The sequence below is a fragment of the Dryas octopetala genome, chromosome 6, assembly GCF_963921425.1.
Source record: "Dryas octopetala chromosome 6, drDryOcto1.1, whole genome shotgun sequence".
Lineage (NCBI taxonomy): Eukaryota > Viridiplantae > Streptophyta > Magnoliopsida > Rosales > Rosaceae > Dryas > Dryas octopetala.
Genome location: NC_141371.1, coordinates 5,913,331 through 5,930,225, shown reverse-complemented (window position 1 = coordinate 5,930,225; position 16,895 = coordinate 5,913,331). Strand labels below are relative to the sequence as shown.

At 38.0% G+C, this 16,895-nt stretch overlaps 2 protein-coding genes across 3 annotated transcripts; both read right to left on the bottom strand.

The window, feature by feature from the left end:
• Window positions 1-3,279: 3,279 nt before the first annotated feature.
• EMB2730 (Ribonuclease II/R family protein) lies at window positions 3,280-10,239 on the bottom strand. 2 transcript variants are annotated; one of them, XM_086246976.1, is made up of 15 exons: window positions 9,867-10,239; window positions 9,451-9,610; window positions 9,192-9,305; window positions 9,014-9,091; window positions 8,814-8,945; window positions 8,453-8,674; window positions 8,028-8,210; window positions 7,793-7,855; window positions 7,571-7,677; window positions 7,344-7,493; window positions 6,666-6,825; window positions 5,886-6,281; window positions 5,003-5,227; window positions 4,157-4,358; window positions 3,280-4,081 (listed from the first exon to the last, which is right to left on the bottom strand). In XM_086246976.1, exons 1-14 carry the CDS (start codon window positions 10,133-10,135, stop codon window positions 4,236-4,238), a joined length of 2,382 nt encoding a protein of 793 aa, XP_086103102.1. In that variant the 5' UTR covers window positions 10,136-10,239; the 3' UTR covers window positions 3,280-4,081; window positions 4,157-4,235. The 2 variants fall into 2 exon arrangements, with proteins under 2 accessions (XP_086103102.1, XP_086103104.1); XM_086246978.1 differs by having other exon boundaries at window positions 9,451-9,621; window positions 9,867-9,998.
• Window positions 10,240-11,214: 975 nt separating this feature from the next.
• On the bottom strand, window positions 11,215-14,492 carry LOC147281636 (RHOMBOID-like protein 1). The gene is made up of 6 exons (XM_086247188.1): window positions 13,977-14,492; window positions 13,662-13,825; window positions 13,225-13,388; window positions 12,871-13,130; window positions 11,932-12,058; window positions 11,215-11,521 (listed from the first exon to the last, which is right to left on the bottom strand). The coding sequence occupies exons 1-6, from the start codon at window positions 14,297-14,299 to the stop codon at window positions 11,399-11,401; spliced, it is 1,161 nt and encodes a 386-aa protein (XP_086103314.1). The 5' UTR covers window positions 14,300-14,492; the 3' UTR covers window positions 11,215-11,398.
• Between the last annotated feature and the right edge of the window lie 2,403 nt (window positions 14,493-16,895).

Genomic DNA, 16,895 nt, shown 5'->3' with positions numbered 1-16,895 from the left:
TTTAACAGAAAAAAGAATGATGCTTGCACCACAAAGAATGTGTGCAGCTAATTCTATAATGTGAGTTATATTCTTATGAATAAAAGAGGTCAATTTTCTTATTGAACACTCTTAATCTCAGTTGCATGTTAGAAGGATTGACATTCTTAATAAACAATGCCTTTCTTATTGAACTAGTTGTTGAGAAGTCTTTGCTAATCAATATAACATTTAACGTGGGCATATTCTCGATCATGATGTAATGGGCCACAGCATTGTAGATTATTACAATGTTTTTTTTTTTTTTAATTTTGATACTTGAATTTTGGGTCTTATCTTAATTAGGTACCTAAACTATTATTTGTCTCAATTTCATATCTAAACTTTTATTTTGTCCCAAATTGGAATAGAATGTGACTTTTTTAAAAAAATCCTAACAAAATTTGGTCATGTGTGTTACACATATCTTATACCTAAGACTAATTTAGTCTATTCATAATCCTAGGCTGATTAAAATGCCCCTAATTTTGATGAATTATTTGAAAAAAGTCACCTTATAAACTAAATTGGAACAAAACAAAAGTTTAGGTATGAAATTAGGACAAATAATAATTTACGTACCTAGCTGGACAAGACCTAAAGTTCAGCTACCAAAATTTAAAAAAATTCATTATTATATGTGTGTTGAAATTAAACAGGGAAGCTGAGCCTTTTTGATTTGTATAGACAACCCCATGAATTTAAGGAGTGGTAAAGACTTGGGGATTTTCAGTTGTTTTTTCTTTAAATCTAGGCAGGTGTTTGAAGACAACACTCTTTCTTAAGAAAATTCAATTTTGTAATAGAAAAAAAATTATTATTATATGCTATGATAAGACATATCGAAGAGAAATTATTATCTGCATGTAATGATAAGGTATACCCACTCAAATTTATGTGATGATGAGTGCATATATATGAATTTCTAATTCATCCCCAAAGAGAATTACCATAAAGTATAAAAGAAGAAGAAGCTTGGGGGTCAATGATCTATGTGAGAGAGAGAGAGAGAGATGATGAGAGGTATAGTTAGATGTCATGAAAACTAGGAACAAGAGCGCATGGTTTGACAAGAAAGATGGATATAGGAGCAATAGGCAATTAGGCATGTCATGTGGGCAAAAAAGCTCTCATATTGTGAGAGGGAGATCGAGGGGACAACTAATAGACCACCAATGGACTGCAGGGTCCTCTAGCTCTCTATTTCTCTTCTTCTCCTCATGACCTATCAATATCAATATATCATCATCCATCACCATTCATCAGATTTATTTCTGCTTTCCCATGTGATCTCTCACTTCTCCGCATCACTTGTTTTGTCCAATCACAAGGGTCCCAATTCGACATGCATGTTTTATCAGCATGACTTTTTTTCTTGTTATATTTACAAATATATGTGTCTGTCACTCATGTCATAAAAATATGCTAACTTTTAAATTTTAATTCATTTACTTTCTCATTTAATTAATAAAGGAAAGAAAAAATCTCCCTACATTTTATTAAACTGTGGGATTTCCGGAATAGTTTACCGGGCAAATTTAGTTGTTGTGATAATACTGTTTTTATTTTGTAGTACAAGATTGTAAAAAATTTCTCTTCATCACAAGACCGATGGAATCTACTATAAACACTCAAGACTCAAGAGACATCCATCCATGTATGATGTATCCAATATTCCAATCCAACTCCTTATTTTGTGAATATTATGCCGGCCCTTTAATGTCCCCAGCAATAGCATTAATTTGTGTTCTTACTGTGTTTTTGTAGGATTAACAATCTTATGAGTGGTGGAAGTAATCTAATACATATGAAGCTAGCTAGCCAGCTTTGAGTGGACCAAAAACATGCAGGCCCCTACCACGATCTATATCAAGTGAAGTCCCCTCATTAATTTAGTACATGTTGTTAATTTGTTTTCTTTCTGATCGATGCATGAACCCATCAGTCCATCACGGCATCACCATCTATGCATTGCAAGGCAATGCATGCTATGCACTACTTTTCTTTCTTTCTTTAGCTCTTGGCTGCAAAGTCTAAACAGATGAGCAGAAAGGCCCATCTACTGAAAAGGGCCAATGACATAATCCTATAAATATTAATTAATTATCAACTCCCTCTCATCGATTAGTTGGTAGCTAACTCATCATGCCTATTCGAGGACCAAGAATCACAGCCGCCATCCTAGCTAGCTAGTAGTTAACAACCCTTCGATATGTTAAGCCCAAAAGGGCCAAACCAGTTAGCTAGCTAGCTAGCTTCACAAAATGAGAAATTTCATCAATCCACCCATTTTCATGCTTTTATTTTCATTTTTTTTGGACATTCTGACTAAAAAATTTATAATTTTAATTCTTTTGAACTCTGAAATAGTTGAATCATAACTGTGGTCGAGCCAAAGACAGCTGAAATGTGATCAAGATCATCTTCATCATTGTTTCGCTTATCGTGAACAATCGATCCTCATCAAGGAATGGTAACTAGGTCTTGAAAATGACCCAAAAAGTTGGCTAAACATTAAAATGAGTTATTTGGAGACCTCACAAAACGGGGACCAAAAAGGTTAGTTGTGTGTTTTGGTGGCCTCATGCATGATAGTATCATATACACTAATTGTTAAGTACTAATATTGCAATCACGCTCCACATGCATTGTGCATGATGATGATGAGCACAAAATTAAACCCTGTTTCAAATTTTCACCACCTTGCGACTTTCAGTGCAGTACGAGTAGTACGAACTACTGCAACCTCTAAAACATGTGAAACCCAAGACAAGTATTAACTAAGATTTGTTTGTCATGAAGAATCCTGTGAAGTAGGTCTCGTGAAAATAATGGAAAAATTCAATGCACTTGTTTTGCAATTTCCCCATATTAATTCTTAGATTAAACATCGCGCAGCACACACAAGTTTAAACTTGAAAGCATGTCTCCCATACAGTAAGCAATTTTAAGGTTACACCTTTTATCTTCTCACGTGACTGACTAAAAATCTAACCATTTTTGTTTTTGTTTTTGTTGGTTCAGAGGAGATTAAAAGGGGAGGGACATTCGAACTTTGGCTATGTTCAAGTTCATGAGTTCATCACCACTAGAGCTACAGCAAGTCTCTACTAAAATTTAGCTATGGGATTGAGCTTTTTCTGTAAGCTTACCTTGAAAAGCTGAGGCAAGTTGACTTTGGGATTGGGGGTAGCTAGCTAGGTTAGGCTTTTGGGATAGGCTATGAACTGGGGGGTTTAATTTTAACATGACAAAATTGAATTTTACTGGATTGGGCTGTGGGCTGCCCGGCCCAGCCAACTCATATGTATCAAATTGAAACAATTAGATCCATTTCTACAATCATTTTGCAAATTGACAAGCCATCACCATTCCACAAACATCGAAGGTCGAGAATAGACAATCAACATCTGTTAGTGATCGGCTTTACATGCACGCATCACACAATTTCTCAAAATTTCTGGTATCCAAATTTAGCCATTGTCTGTTCTGCTGATCTTCAAACTTCTGATTCATGCAGTATTTCACAAACTAGATATTCCCACGTAATCACTTTGCAAGTTTGCATGGAAACATGTCATAAGGGCTGATACCTAATTTAAGCCGCGAGCCAGTCTCTGATTTGAACACATATTATACAAATACTAACTTCTTCTAAAATTAATCAAAATTTGCTATAGGAAATACACAAAACCCTTTATGAAATGGCATACCGTGGTATAGTGCATAGCCTACCATTTCAGCCAAGTATTGAGCAAAATATATCCCAAGAACTTGGATGCCATTAGCCCACCAAAAAACAAAGTGGAGAAAGGCCACAAGCAGAGCGAAGGTCTTGAAGCAATTCCTACTCGTCCCATTTGACAGTTTTCCTGGAGAAAGGTTTGACAGAGAGAGAATCACTGGAAGGATGCTTGTCATAGAAAACAGCTTGGGCATCCACTGCTGCAAGTGACAATGCTTACAACAATTCGTCACTGATATTTTATCTATTTCAAATTATGAATCTGTGAGCTTTGGGGTGTCCAAAGGTTGGAGACATTATGATGCAGTGGTAATAATTCTGTCACAAAATAGGGGAACGTTAGACAGAGCATAGTCAACATCTCAGGTGGTGTGACAAGAGAGCATCGCTTACCCATATAGATCATTGACATATCAGCGAAAAAATGTCTCTTTGATGACAAGATCCAGCCAAAAAAATCTATCTTTATCACTTAAATGACAACCTCTTTAAGAAAAAGCACATCATCGCGTGGATGAGCTTCTTCTACCCGAACTTGAACTTCATCTCCAATTTGTGCTCCCACAGACACCCACGCAGAAGCTTGAAGTCCCACCTGCAAAATTTGGTTTGACACAATCAACAAAAGTGCAACAAACCACTAATGATCTACAAGTGACCAAAGCCATATAAGATTAAGAATTTCATACCAAACAAAAGAACGGTTGAGATCAGGTCAGAAGGGAAAACACAAACAATAATAACAATACTTGAGAACCAAAAGACATAAAGCCTTTCAGACCAAAAAAAATAAAAGGAAGACACAAAGCCTCATCAATTGACATGCCATATTCATAATATGTCCACACTAGTATGGGATATTCCACAAAAGTCACTTGTATAATATTTCATGAACCTGTACAATTAATTATCCCGAAATTGTCCTAGCATGGATATGTGGCTATTAAGTCTGGTCAAATAAAGATCATGTTTGCAAGATTTTTCTTTTTCTTGCCCCCATGTCTCGCCTTTTAAGTTTTATGGGCTTTGTTTAAAACAATGATCCAGGACACTATTCCTTTTAAGTTTTAAGGGCTTTCTTGCCTCCTATGCATCAATCATTTATACATCTCATGAGTAGCAAGTATGGTTAACATGGCCTCTGTTTAGTTGTGTGATATAATCCTAACAGTTTCATACTACAACGATGTATGCATGGATAGCTGCAGGTACAATTAAAATATATAATTGCATGCTCACCTCAACTAACAATAAGGCTGCAATCCGATCCTTAATGAATCTAAGAATCAATGCACGATATTTTCTTTCTTTTGACTGCCTTCTCAGATATTCTAATATCCAATAGCGAAGACTGCTGCTAAAGAGCCTCTTTGCTACTCTAGTATTCATGTTTACAATAGATGCCATCCCTTCCAACTGACCAGCTGAAAAAGGAGGAGATTCCCCTCTGAGAAATGCTTTGACCTGCATAACAGATGCATTCAATAATCTTTAACAATAGGTCAACAATTTGGCTGAATACAGTAATAAAACATGAATTCACAAAAAAGTGTTAGTACTTGGCAGTAATAAAACATGCAGAAGTTATAGCTGATGACCCTGCCACCTTTGCTTAATTCTATGACCTTGGCTTCGTGGAATTAAAAGGATTTAATTAATACGGTTAAATAATTTGTGCTTGACTAAGCACGATCCTAATATATAAAAAAAGTTACAAGAGAAATTCTGAAGCACAATTTTCCCTCCAGATTAAACTCACCCTGCAAGAAGAATATGGCTAAAGATAAGATTTAAAATTAGTAAATGCATAAAATGTTTGCATTCTAGGATCTGTCTGTAAATTCTAGAGTGCTCAAATAATGTCCCAAGAGGAAACATTGCCATCTATTTTTTTTTTTTTTTAAGTCTCTTTCCTCATTTCTTTTGAACAAAAAGACACCACATAGCAATGACACTTAACTGCTTAGCCTTAATTTAAGAACCACATAGCTTTCTTGTCTCCTTGCAAAAGGCAGACAAGATGATGAACATTATATGATTTTGTTGACACAGAATCCATTCCAGACAAGGTGAACATGTGGGATTGTAGTTAATTAACTATACATGAATAGAAGAAACTCACCTGATAGTGAGCTAGTAGATCCATATATCTACGGATGGGAGATGTAAACTGAACATAACCGGGAATTCCTAATATTCCATGGCGTACAGGTTTCCTGAAATCAATTTCAGCAGCACGCATTATTTTAACAAGGGCAGAGCTTCTAACAGGTCCTTCTGGAAGATGTGCAAATACAGATGTGTCGATGTTGGATTGGGGCTGTCCCCTGTAAGGTAAAGGAATGTTATTCCTAGAACCATAAGTGGCTATAACTTCTCCACAGAGTATCATCATCTCAAAGACAAGTCGCATTGCAGGGTCTGCCTGGTTTTCAACATAAAGATTTATTTCAGGCTCCGGATCCTCTGGATTAACCACTTTGATGCGTGCTTCCAACGTGGATGTGTCAATTGCACCCTGAAAAATGCATATATAGTTATTGTCGTAGAAGGATTGGGAGGTTACAGAAATATCATGCCTACAAAACCATGCTTGTTGAGACCTTGAACCCACATTGTCCATTAAAAAATGTGAAATAAATGTTTGTTTTTATCAACGAAATTGTTATGACATGGGTCTCAGATTTTTTCTTAATTTTTTCATGTTTTTAAGGATTTTATGCACAATTGAATCGACATCTATAGTAGAATCTCTGTAGGGTCCATGTTATGGATAGCGACAACCATGAAAATAATTGTCAACTAACAGGACCATGCAGCACCAAGGGAATCTACTGGAACTTTGAATCATACAACCACAAAGACTTTATAATTAAATATGGTCTGATTCATTAAGTCCAACCTGTTGGCAACGCCATATTGACCGGAGAGTTGCAGCCTCAGACAGGATTTTCAGTTCAGCCTCTTCTTCCAGGTTCAAATGAAGAAGCTCAGATGCACTCTCATACGTCAGCATATATGTTGGTTTAATGATTGAGTTGTCCACTGAATATTCTGCAATACTATTGAACGCAAAGAGAGTAAATAGATATAGTAAAAGTTGTTCGGAAAAGAGAAAACCACCCTTTAAATTAACCAAAGTTATGATGCTTCAAAGATATACCACCACTCTTGCTGAGATGATTATATAACCTTGGCAGTTTAATTGTCTACAAATGTTATCATTAAATCATTGGTCATTGGAGACATAAACATGGTAGTGGCACAAAACCAAGTGGTCCTTTTATTATTTTAGAATGATCTTATGTACAACAGATTGTTAAACCAGAATAATTTAGTTATTTCAGTCTGTATAATAATATGGTCTAATTCAAATTCCACAATATATCTAACCCCACCTACCTCCAACCCAAGATAATTCTAAGCCCATAACATACAAATCTAGGTGGAAAGTAATGATTTACGAACCCTAAAAGATGGCAGTACAGCTCTGTAACTCCATTAAAAATATAATACAGCATTGTTTGGGATGAAATCTCAAAGAGGGAGGCAAAACACCCTAAAAAAATTAACTGTTTACCTGCCATCAGAGTGCAGCACAACAGATACCGTAACAGCATTGCAAGCCTCTCCTTGTTGCAAACTCATTCCCTCCATAGCAAGCTTTTCTGGGAACATAGGATAAGTGGCAGTGGGCAAGAATACAGAAGTTCCTCTTCTCATTGCTTCCCTAAACATCATGACTTTATCAGAAATGAGTAAAACACAAACATGTATCAACATGTCTTGTAGTGTTCCAAGAGCTACCTGTCCACTATGCTCCCGGATTGAACAAACCTAGTTGCATCTGCAACATGAATCCATATCCTAATGCGTCCATCTTGCAGTCTTGTTGCACTCAGGGCATCGTCAAGCTAACATATTACAATGACCAATTTGATATGAAGAGCTCAAAATTTTAATGTGGAAAAAATTTACTGTATTGACCATAGAAGATGATAAAATCATTGGGCATGTGTTAAAAAATACCTCATCAGCCTCGTCCACATCAATAGCATAGACCTTCAAGTGAGTGAGATCAATCCTTTCAACCTAAAGCAAGAATATCTGGCCCATAAGTGTATTATCTAAAAACCTAATAGTAATACTGAATAATATATTGCTGCATAAGTATTATTTTCATAATTTCGCACTTGTTTCTTTAGAGAAATTGCAGCGTTAGCGCTTTACTAATACTAATATATAATACAGGAAGCAGGCTAACCTCATCTGGATCGGATGAATCTGACAGAAGACTTTCTGCAGCGGATATAACTTCATCTGAATGATCAGTATGGACGTTGAACTTCAACAGGTCAAGATTGACATGTACAGGAAAATACCCAATTTCTATGAGGAGATTCAAAGCTGAAGACGCTGTTTTCACCATCCCCATTGCCCTTAGGATCTGACAAGAATGTATATACAAGAGGATAAACAAACTAGGAATGGAGTTGATATACATGTATGATGTATCACAAAAGAGCATTAAGGCATATAAGAACATCATAATAACATCTTCTCTTTCAGAAAATACTTTCCATAATGAGGGTAAAGTTTATCTTGATAGGCCATATATATTTTTGGACCTTAGAAGTACCTATGACCATAGTAAATAAAAACAGTGTCATTTGAGTCAGACTTGGTTACCGTTCCAGCCGTTTTCCTTTGGTCATCATTTCTGCAGTCATCAATAGCATAACATTCGAGAGACTCAATTTTCTCTCTGATTTTCTCTTCAACCATCCAAGACGATTTGGGAGGTTTAGCATTTAAAGGCATTGCCTTAGCAGATTTCAGTAATTGTACAAACTGCTGAAGTTCTTTCTCAGCAGCCTCCTTTGCGAGCTTCCTGCGTAGAAGTTCCTCAACCTAGTTTGGAGTTCCATGTTAAAATCATTGGAAAAGCAAACCGAGGTTAGCAATCTAATCTTATAGTGGTCCCATATGATCCATTTTCTTGTGAACCAACTATAAGAAGACAAGATGTTAAACCAAAGTATAGATATACCTGCACAGTAGGTCGAGGTCCATATATAGAGCGAGAACCTTTTGTCTCTAGCACAGTAAAGTATATTTCGTCTTCTGAAAGCAAAAGATGAGCACAGTAGCATTCCAGAGGCTCCACACTACCAAAAATCATCTGTGGAATGAGCTAGGGTCATTGAAGGAGAAACTATACATATATATTGAACTTGCAAAGTATAGTACCTCAGCTAATTCTTCTGCCGTCACCCGCTTATTCTTTTCAAGGAGTTCAACCCAAGCAAATTCTAGAAGTTGCGGATCCTGCACCAAATCAACAAATATTCTTCAAAAAAAAATAAAACATACCACCGGACATAAAAAGAAAATTCAAATCTGTTACAATTTTTGGGCAAGAACCAACCAAGTTTTCCTGAGATTTCTTAATAAAGTCTGAAATCTCCATGTTGTCAAAATTTTCAATACCCGGAACAATATATGTAATTTGTTGCGGTTTAATCGATGATATAATGCCATTCTGACATATACAACAAAACAAATAAAATGTGAGATTAGCAGAAAAACACACCATAACTTTTACATTTATGGTGAAAAAAGAACACAGCGAGTTCCAACACCTAGCAACCTATAATATGCCGCATTAGTTGTTTTTCTAGTAGAACCTGATCGGACACCATCCAGTTCTTCTTGCCATCGGGTTTCTGCGCAACAGCCAGCAACACTCTCTCAGAATCCTTCTTGAACTCCAGCAGCAACCCTTTCTGCAGTGTTCGGTTCACAAGCTTATCTTCTAGAAACTCTCCACTGCTTGTGAGCTCCACTCTGCACAGTTACTAAATATCCTATTATTATATGGATAACCTAAATTCGCATGATTAGTCGCTTGATTATCATGTAAGCAAATTAATAAGAGCTTGGATAGCTACTTCACTGGAAGCAGTGACATTGTATATATGCCTTTTTTTTTTCTCAGCAACCAAACAGCACATAATTGCATCCCTCTAAGTTCGTAGTGAAAGAAATTTACAAGAAAATTTGAAGAAAAGTTCGAGTGAGGGAGCGAGAACTGAGAACCTACTTGGCGGCAGCGCGAATTCTTCTCCGTCTGCGCAAATTTCCGAGCTCTTCCATGACACTATCGACGAGGCTGTGAACGGAGCTGGTTTGAGCGCTGCCATGGCCGGGAACTAGCGTCTCGGACCGAGATATCGGGAAGCGAATGCCAAATTTGGAGAACCGGCGAAAGTGGAGGGTGTTCAAGTGGTAGGGGCAGCAGCGGAAGGCGAAGAGGTTTGGGGACGAAGCGGAGCGGAAGATTGAGCAGCTGCTGACGGCTCGAACCGCCATCACCGTCTGGTGAATAAGAGGTTTGGGGAACTCGAGCGCGAGCGAGGTTTATTAGTCTGCACTCTGTTTGATGAGTTGATGATAATGGATATGAGTGTGACTACGGACGGTTGTATTTACACCCGCCCTTTTGTTACATCCACGGTGTAATGAAAGAAAAATTCGAACCTTGGAAACAAATAAAAAATCGAACCTCCCCATCTCATTTATACCAAAAATAAATAAACAAAAGATACAATTTGGTCATAATTATAAAAATCTTTGTAAAATGTTAAATTTGATTAGGTAATTTTTTTTAAATTGTTAATATTGTATAAAAAGTTAAAATATTTGTATAAAACTACGAGAAGCTACCTTTATTTTTGTAGGTCAACTCTTAAACAATAGGGGTGTAAATGAGCTGAGCCAAGCAGCAGAGAACCAAGGTGCAGCGAGCTTGGCTCGTGTAATAATTATGGACTTCAACCTCGACTCCAGGTCGGGATCGATGGCCTTGCCAGTTGCCATTCTCTCAATCCAAGGGCAGAGAGCCAAAATTTTTTGAAGAGGAGGACTAGTTATAATATTATCTTGGAACGTAATAATTATTTTTTGTTGTGTCTACGTACAGTTATACTATATTATTCCTATAAACCAAACTAACTAGTTAATTAATTCATTTTTTGAAAGAATAAAATAGATAAATATATATTAACTATAAACAAAAGTCTGTTCATCAAAGTGATGACAATGACTCATAAGATTGGACGTGAACTAAAGAATTGACTAAAGTATGTTTAAGGAGTTATGATGGGCCTTGCGTGCTGGCCCAATAAAAGTGGTGGGCTGAACACTGAACCCAACCACCCTGAAGCTTTCTGACTTGTAGGCACTTCAAAGGAGGGGAGAAACTCAGAAACGTATTTAAGTCACTATGCAATACAGATGGGTAGGTAATCGGCTTGCTTGCCTACTTTGGTGACTCAACAAAACCAGCTTTTCATTATATATATATATATATTTTTTTTAACTCTATTCTGATTTCTCAATCCCAAATGACCCACCTTATGGTTGTTCAATACCATACCAGTTACACACTCTTAAGTAATATAGAAAACAGAAAAATCAATCGTTTTCGTGGCAAAAATCAAGAATTCAAGATTACACAATGAAATGAATACATGTAAAAACAAGGGTATATATCATATAAGGGAAAAATCTGTAACAGTGAATTTACACATATGAGCAGCTCATGCCACCTTAAGCCCATGTCTACTGCATAAATCAACTGCAAAGCTGAGAGCATAACCCCTGGATCTGAGAACTGCTTGCATTTGGAAACATATACGTGCCATTCTTACCATTGCTCGAGCATGTTAAGTCGATCTGGTTACCCATCTGGTTTGACTGCAATGAGAGGTCATGGCACAAAATAATCAAGTTGATGCAGTTATCACAAGATAAATTTCAGACAAACTGCTTTTAATCACAAGTCCCATACGTGTCAAATGTGCATTGCCTCAAAGCCGACTTTCATTATTTCAAACAATTGAAGGTCAGTTCCTGCTTTCATGTTATGTCTTCACGGGTATTGACTACCATTACCTTTTCCTCATGAGTTTCTTTATTTTTTTCCAAAATTTTTACACAACTTAGTTAGCTAGATGATGATTCAGATGATCATGATTCAGTACATCAAGCCCTTTTACCCAGTCCGAAAGTGGTCCAATTAAGAAAAATGCCCTGGTTTGATAAATTGACTGCATATCTTAAATCACATGCACAAGGGGGAAGGGGAGAGTATTTGGCAAAGTTACCGTGCAGTATGCAGGCTCTGTCTTGCAACTCCATCTTGAAGTAGGGACACAAGACAAGTAATGACACCAAGAACAATGCTTATTTAAATCAACTCCCCGAAGAAGCATAACCAGGCCAACAGTAAACCTGTCAAATCAGCAAAATAATATTCAAATTTTACATTTATATTTACATTATTCTTGTACAATAAAATTCCAAGTTTCAAAAACTTTCTCGAGCAGGCCTAAACCTTAATTACCCAAGTTAACATGGCATCCCTGGCTGCACCATTTTTTACATGAACTAAAAGAAGGAAACCATACAACCAAGAAGAAAAACAGGTATACAAATTAGGGTCCTAGATGTAAAATGCAAGAATAAAAGCTTCTCCATGCATAGATGTTTCACTTCTAGATAAATTTTGGAGAAACAGCCACGTTTCAAAAAGTTTATCTATCATTCTGTGTGTAAGCATCTATAATATTGTTTGCATTGTTAGAATAACTAAGAAATAGCTTCTGCAAGGAATGGGAATCTCTACATCAAATTTGGTATTTGGGGTAGAGAAAAAACTGTTCTATGATTAGGTCAAACACATAAAACCTAGTTTGCAACAGTGTATATGGACAGTGTGTTCCATCTAATTTGGTAACTAAGTGCAGAAACTTGTTTCTGATACAAGTACCAACAAAAGGTTTGGGCTGCAGCTGGTCAGTGAGAAAAAATTGAAGTTCAAAAGGAGCTGTATCCTGCCTAAAAATAACTTAATACAGATGTTAATTGAGTAGAAACAACTACTAGAACAGTGTGATATGTCACTGTTATGAGCTAGTTCAGCTGTCAAGTAAAGTACTTTTCTCATGGTATGTTTAATGAAAAAAGGTCAAAATGCTTTCAAGATTTTCTACCTAAATATGGAAACAAGAAATGCATAGACACAGAGAAACAGATTGGCTTACCCAACAATTAAAAGGATCACTGAAAGGACCCACAAAATGCGCTGATAGGTCTTGAACTTAGATTTAACTTGAGATGATGCGTATCCTGGAGGAGCATATCTTTGGTTAACCCATCCAAACTGGGGGCGGATAAGAAACACAAACCCAAGAAGAAAACCCGAAAAGAATCCTCCAATGTGAGCAAAGTTGTCCACGTGTGGGAGGATTCCCACTGCCAAATTGATTGCTATGATGATCAGGAGGGTGATAAGTTCTGCTAACTGAACAATAATCAGGATTTAGATACTGGATCCTCAATGTCACCACATTAATTTTTCAAGTATGAAGCTCCTTTAAAAGCCGTTCAACAATTACCTTACTATTATATATTGTCCAATTAGTAATAAGTTCAGAAAGCATGCCTCCCAGCAATCCAAAAAGTGCACCAGAAGCACCAACAGAGATGTTTGACTGGATGAAAAGTGAAGACAACAAACTCCCACCAAATCCAGAGATGACATATAGCAACCCAATCCGGACTGTAACAAAAACATACAAGAATTGGGCAAAGGGCATGAGCTAAAATTTTGTATACTGACATCAACAAACAAGAGAATCTATCATACACAAGTAAATTAAGAATAGCTACTAGCTATATATGATAAAAAAGCTTTGGTTCAATCATAATGAAAACCTAAACTGTCTCATATACCTAAAGTTGCAGATAGCAAGAAGCACCATTAGTCCTTAAATGATGAAAATGCTTATAGTCATCACAAAATTAGATAAAAAACTGATTTTGGAATACATACCGAAGCCAAATTCTTGCTCTAGCCGAAACCCAATAACTAAAAGGCTCAACATGTTAGCCAATAAATGGAAAACACCAGCATGTAACCAATTGCAAGTGATAAGGCGCCACCCCTGGTTTCCGTGAACCACCTTACTCACATCCAAAGCCCCCATCTTCTGTAGCCTAAAGCAATCAAAATGCAACACAATACCCAATTATACGTTTATAATAGCCACCAATCAAAAATTAGCTAAAGGGTCAGCTCAGCACCAATTGAGATCAAAGCAAAACCAATTGACATTCTGAAAATCAACAAGCAAAATTGAGAACTCACGTAGATGATGATGGTCCAAGAAGAGGGTTCTCCTTAAAAGGCTGGAAGGAGAACCTGCCCAAGAACCTAGCAATGCAAGAGATTGAGTTCTTGGGGCAGTTGTTGACGGACATGGTGATGATGAACAAAACAACATTGGCAACCACAAATACAGGTATCAACCAAGGAACCCATTTCCTGAAATGCTTGATCTCTCGGTATACTGCTGGAGCTGGAGCTGGAGACGTTAATGGAGGTGTTTCCACGTCTACTGGGTGAACCACGTTGTAGCTCCGCCGAGAATTGACCCTCATTTGGGTCTCTGGCTGAGTCTCTCCGGCCATTGAAAGCGAAGCTGATGAAGGTTTGGACACACAGAATGTGAATGGGGAGAGGGAGATTGAGTGAATTAAGAGGAGTGCTTTACAGCACAAAGTCAGAAAACGACGCTGCTTAGTCAACGTTGTTCATCAGTTGGGAGCTGCTGGCCTGAAATGAACTGCCACATTTGGCCGACACATACGTGGCGCGTACCCAATTCTTTACCTTTAAGGCATTGTTTGTTTGGACTGTTGACGTTGTGTTAATTACGGAAACAATTAGTTTATGACACTTATTTTGAGTGGGACAATAATTTCTGGAAAGAATTGCATTTTTTGACTGCAAACAGAACCTTAGTGCCACCTCATTTCATTGTCATGAAAATTATTGCCGCGTCAAGAGATTGAATATTAGAGAATAATTCCATGCAGAAAAGGTAAATGAGTGAGAATTATCCAATGCATTTTATATCGAGCATGAGTGCATTTTAGGAGATTTCCGGTTGAACCAATCGATCGAGATAGTGACATATACTTTGTAATTAATAAATAAAATAGTTGGACTTTAAGTTTTATAATAAGATTAAATAAAAGAACTTACTATTTCAACAAACCCTGTGGAGCAAATTAAAAACACAAAAATAAATAAAAAATTAAGTATTCTATCGAATAATTTAACCCAAATTATGTTATGAAAATGGACAATACTGGTTGAAGGGGATGTGCAGCAGGGACCAAATCGTATATGCGAAGCACGCACTGACAAACGGCAATTGCTGCTAGACACGAAGAGTGTTGCTACAAGCATGGACCCTTCTACACCCGATTACCTTGCTCATTTTTAATAGCTTAGTCATTGATTTGCAGCATTACTAATTGCAACATGTGTCAATCGCTCATTGGCTCAGTTCGTCATCAACCATTGGAGAGAATAATATTACAGATAAGGGGAATAATGGACGAATATTTCTTCCTTTAAATTGAGGTTTGAGTTTGACAAATCAAAATCAAGCAGCAAGTATTCTTTGGTCACCAACCTTACATTAATTAAAAACATGAAGGACAGTTTGTTATCTTATTGTCAAAATTGCATTGATTTCCTACATTAATTTTGAGTTATTATTCCCCCAACTTTATTGATTTTTCTTTAAAGAATCAAGCAAATTATATAAAGTGCGCATTTTTGTATTTTGATTAAATTAAATTTGTAACATGACTTGTATTTTTAAGTTAACATATAGGCTTATTAGCACATTTGCCCCTTGATTTTTAGATTTTTTCTCACTTTGCCCCCTTACATTTATTTGTCTCATATAACCCCCTCAACTTTTATGCCGTTTCCCACGTTGCCCGATTCCGTCAACTCTGTCAACACCACCGTTAGAAATGCTGACGTGGCGGGGTAATTTCATCTTTTCAGCCACAAATGACCAATCTTTGCCATGTTTGTGCCATGTGGTAATTTGTGGGACCCAATATGCCATGTTGGCAACTCTCTCACATTTTTTTACTTAAAAATATAAAACTGAAATTTTAATTAAATCAAAAATTTTAATTTTTTAAAAACAGTTTCTCTTGTGCAATAGGGCTGGGGAAGGGGGAGGGGGGAGGCGGAGGAGGGGGTGTGGGAGGGGCTGGGTGGGGGTGGGGGTGGGGGAGGGACTGGGTGGGGGTGGGCCAAGCTGGGGCTGGGCGGGGAGGGGCTGGGTTGCGTAGGGCGGGGAGAGGTAGAGCCAGGGCGGGGCTGGGCTAGGCTACGTGGGGCTGATCGGAGCAGAGCGAGGACAGGGCAGAGCAAGATGGGCCTGGGCGGGGAGAGGCTGGGCTGCGTAGGGCGGGGAGGGGTAGAGCCAGGGCGGGGCTGGGCTGGGCTATGTGGGGCTGATCGGAGTAGAGCAAGGGCGGGGCAGGGCAAGGTGGGGCTGGGTGGGGGCTGGGCTGGGCTATGTAGATTGGGCAGAGAGAGGGCGGGGCGCGCAGATTGGGGGAGGGTGAGGCTGGACGGGGCAAGGCTGGGCGGGGCAGGGCTGAGGATGACGCTGGGGCTGGGCGGGGAGGGGCAGAGCTGGGCTGCGTGGAGTTGGGGATGGGTGAGGGTGTGGCTGGCATGTGCAGGGAGGGAAGGAGGGAGAGAGAGAGAGAGAGAGAGAGAGAGAGAGAGAGAGAGAGAGAGAGAGAGAAAGAGAGAGAGAGAGAGAGAGAGAGAGTTGTCGGCATGTGTAGTGGGTGGAGAGGGAGTGGTGGCCGGAATGTGCAGTGGGTGGAAAAAAAGGGGTGGCCAGCCTGCGCAATGGGTGGAGAGGGAAATGTTTGGTTTTTTTTTTTTTTAATTTAATTGAATTTTAAAGATTTTATTTTAATTTAAAGTTTTATTATTTTATTAATTTAAATATTGTTTTAAATATATTTTACAATTGAAATGACAAAATTACCCTTCCACGTCAGTATTTCTAACGGTGGTGTTGACGGAGTTGACGGAGTTGACGAAATCGGACAACGTGAGAAACGGCATAAAAATTCAGGGGGTTATATGAGACAAATAAATGTCAGGAGGCAAAGTGAGAAAAAACCTAAAAATCAGGGGACAAATGTGCTAATAAGCCTAACATATATATTTTCA

Coding starts and splice junctions, on each gene's coding strand:
- EMB2730 (XM_086246976.1), bottom strand. CDS start 10,135: ATGGCGGTTCGAGCCGTCAGCAGCTGCTCAATCTTCCGCTCCGCTTCG. Junction 7,856..8,027: donor ATTCATCCGATCCAGATGAG/GTTAGCCTGCTT, acceptor TTCTTGCTTTAG/GTTGAAAGGATTGATCTCAC. Junction 4,359..5,002: donor CAGCCTTATTGTTAGTTGAG/GTGAGCATGCAA, acceptor CAAATTTTGCAG/GTGGGACTTCAAGCTTCTGC.
- LOC147281636 (XM_086247188.1), bottom strand. CDS start 14,299: ATGGCCGGAGAGACTCAGCCAGAGACCCAAATGAGGGTCAATTCTCGG. Junction 13,389..13,661: donor AGAGCAAGAATTTGGCTTCG/GTATGTATTCCA, acceptor TTTTTGTTACAG/TCCGGATTGGGTTGCTATAT. Junction 11,522..11,931: donor CAGAGCCTGCATACTGCACG/GTAACTTTGCCA, acceptor CTCTCATTGCAG/TCAAACCAGATGGGTAACCA.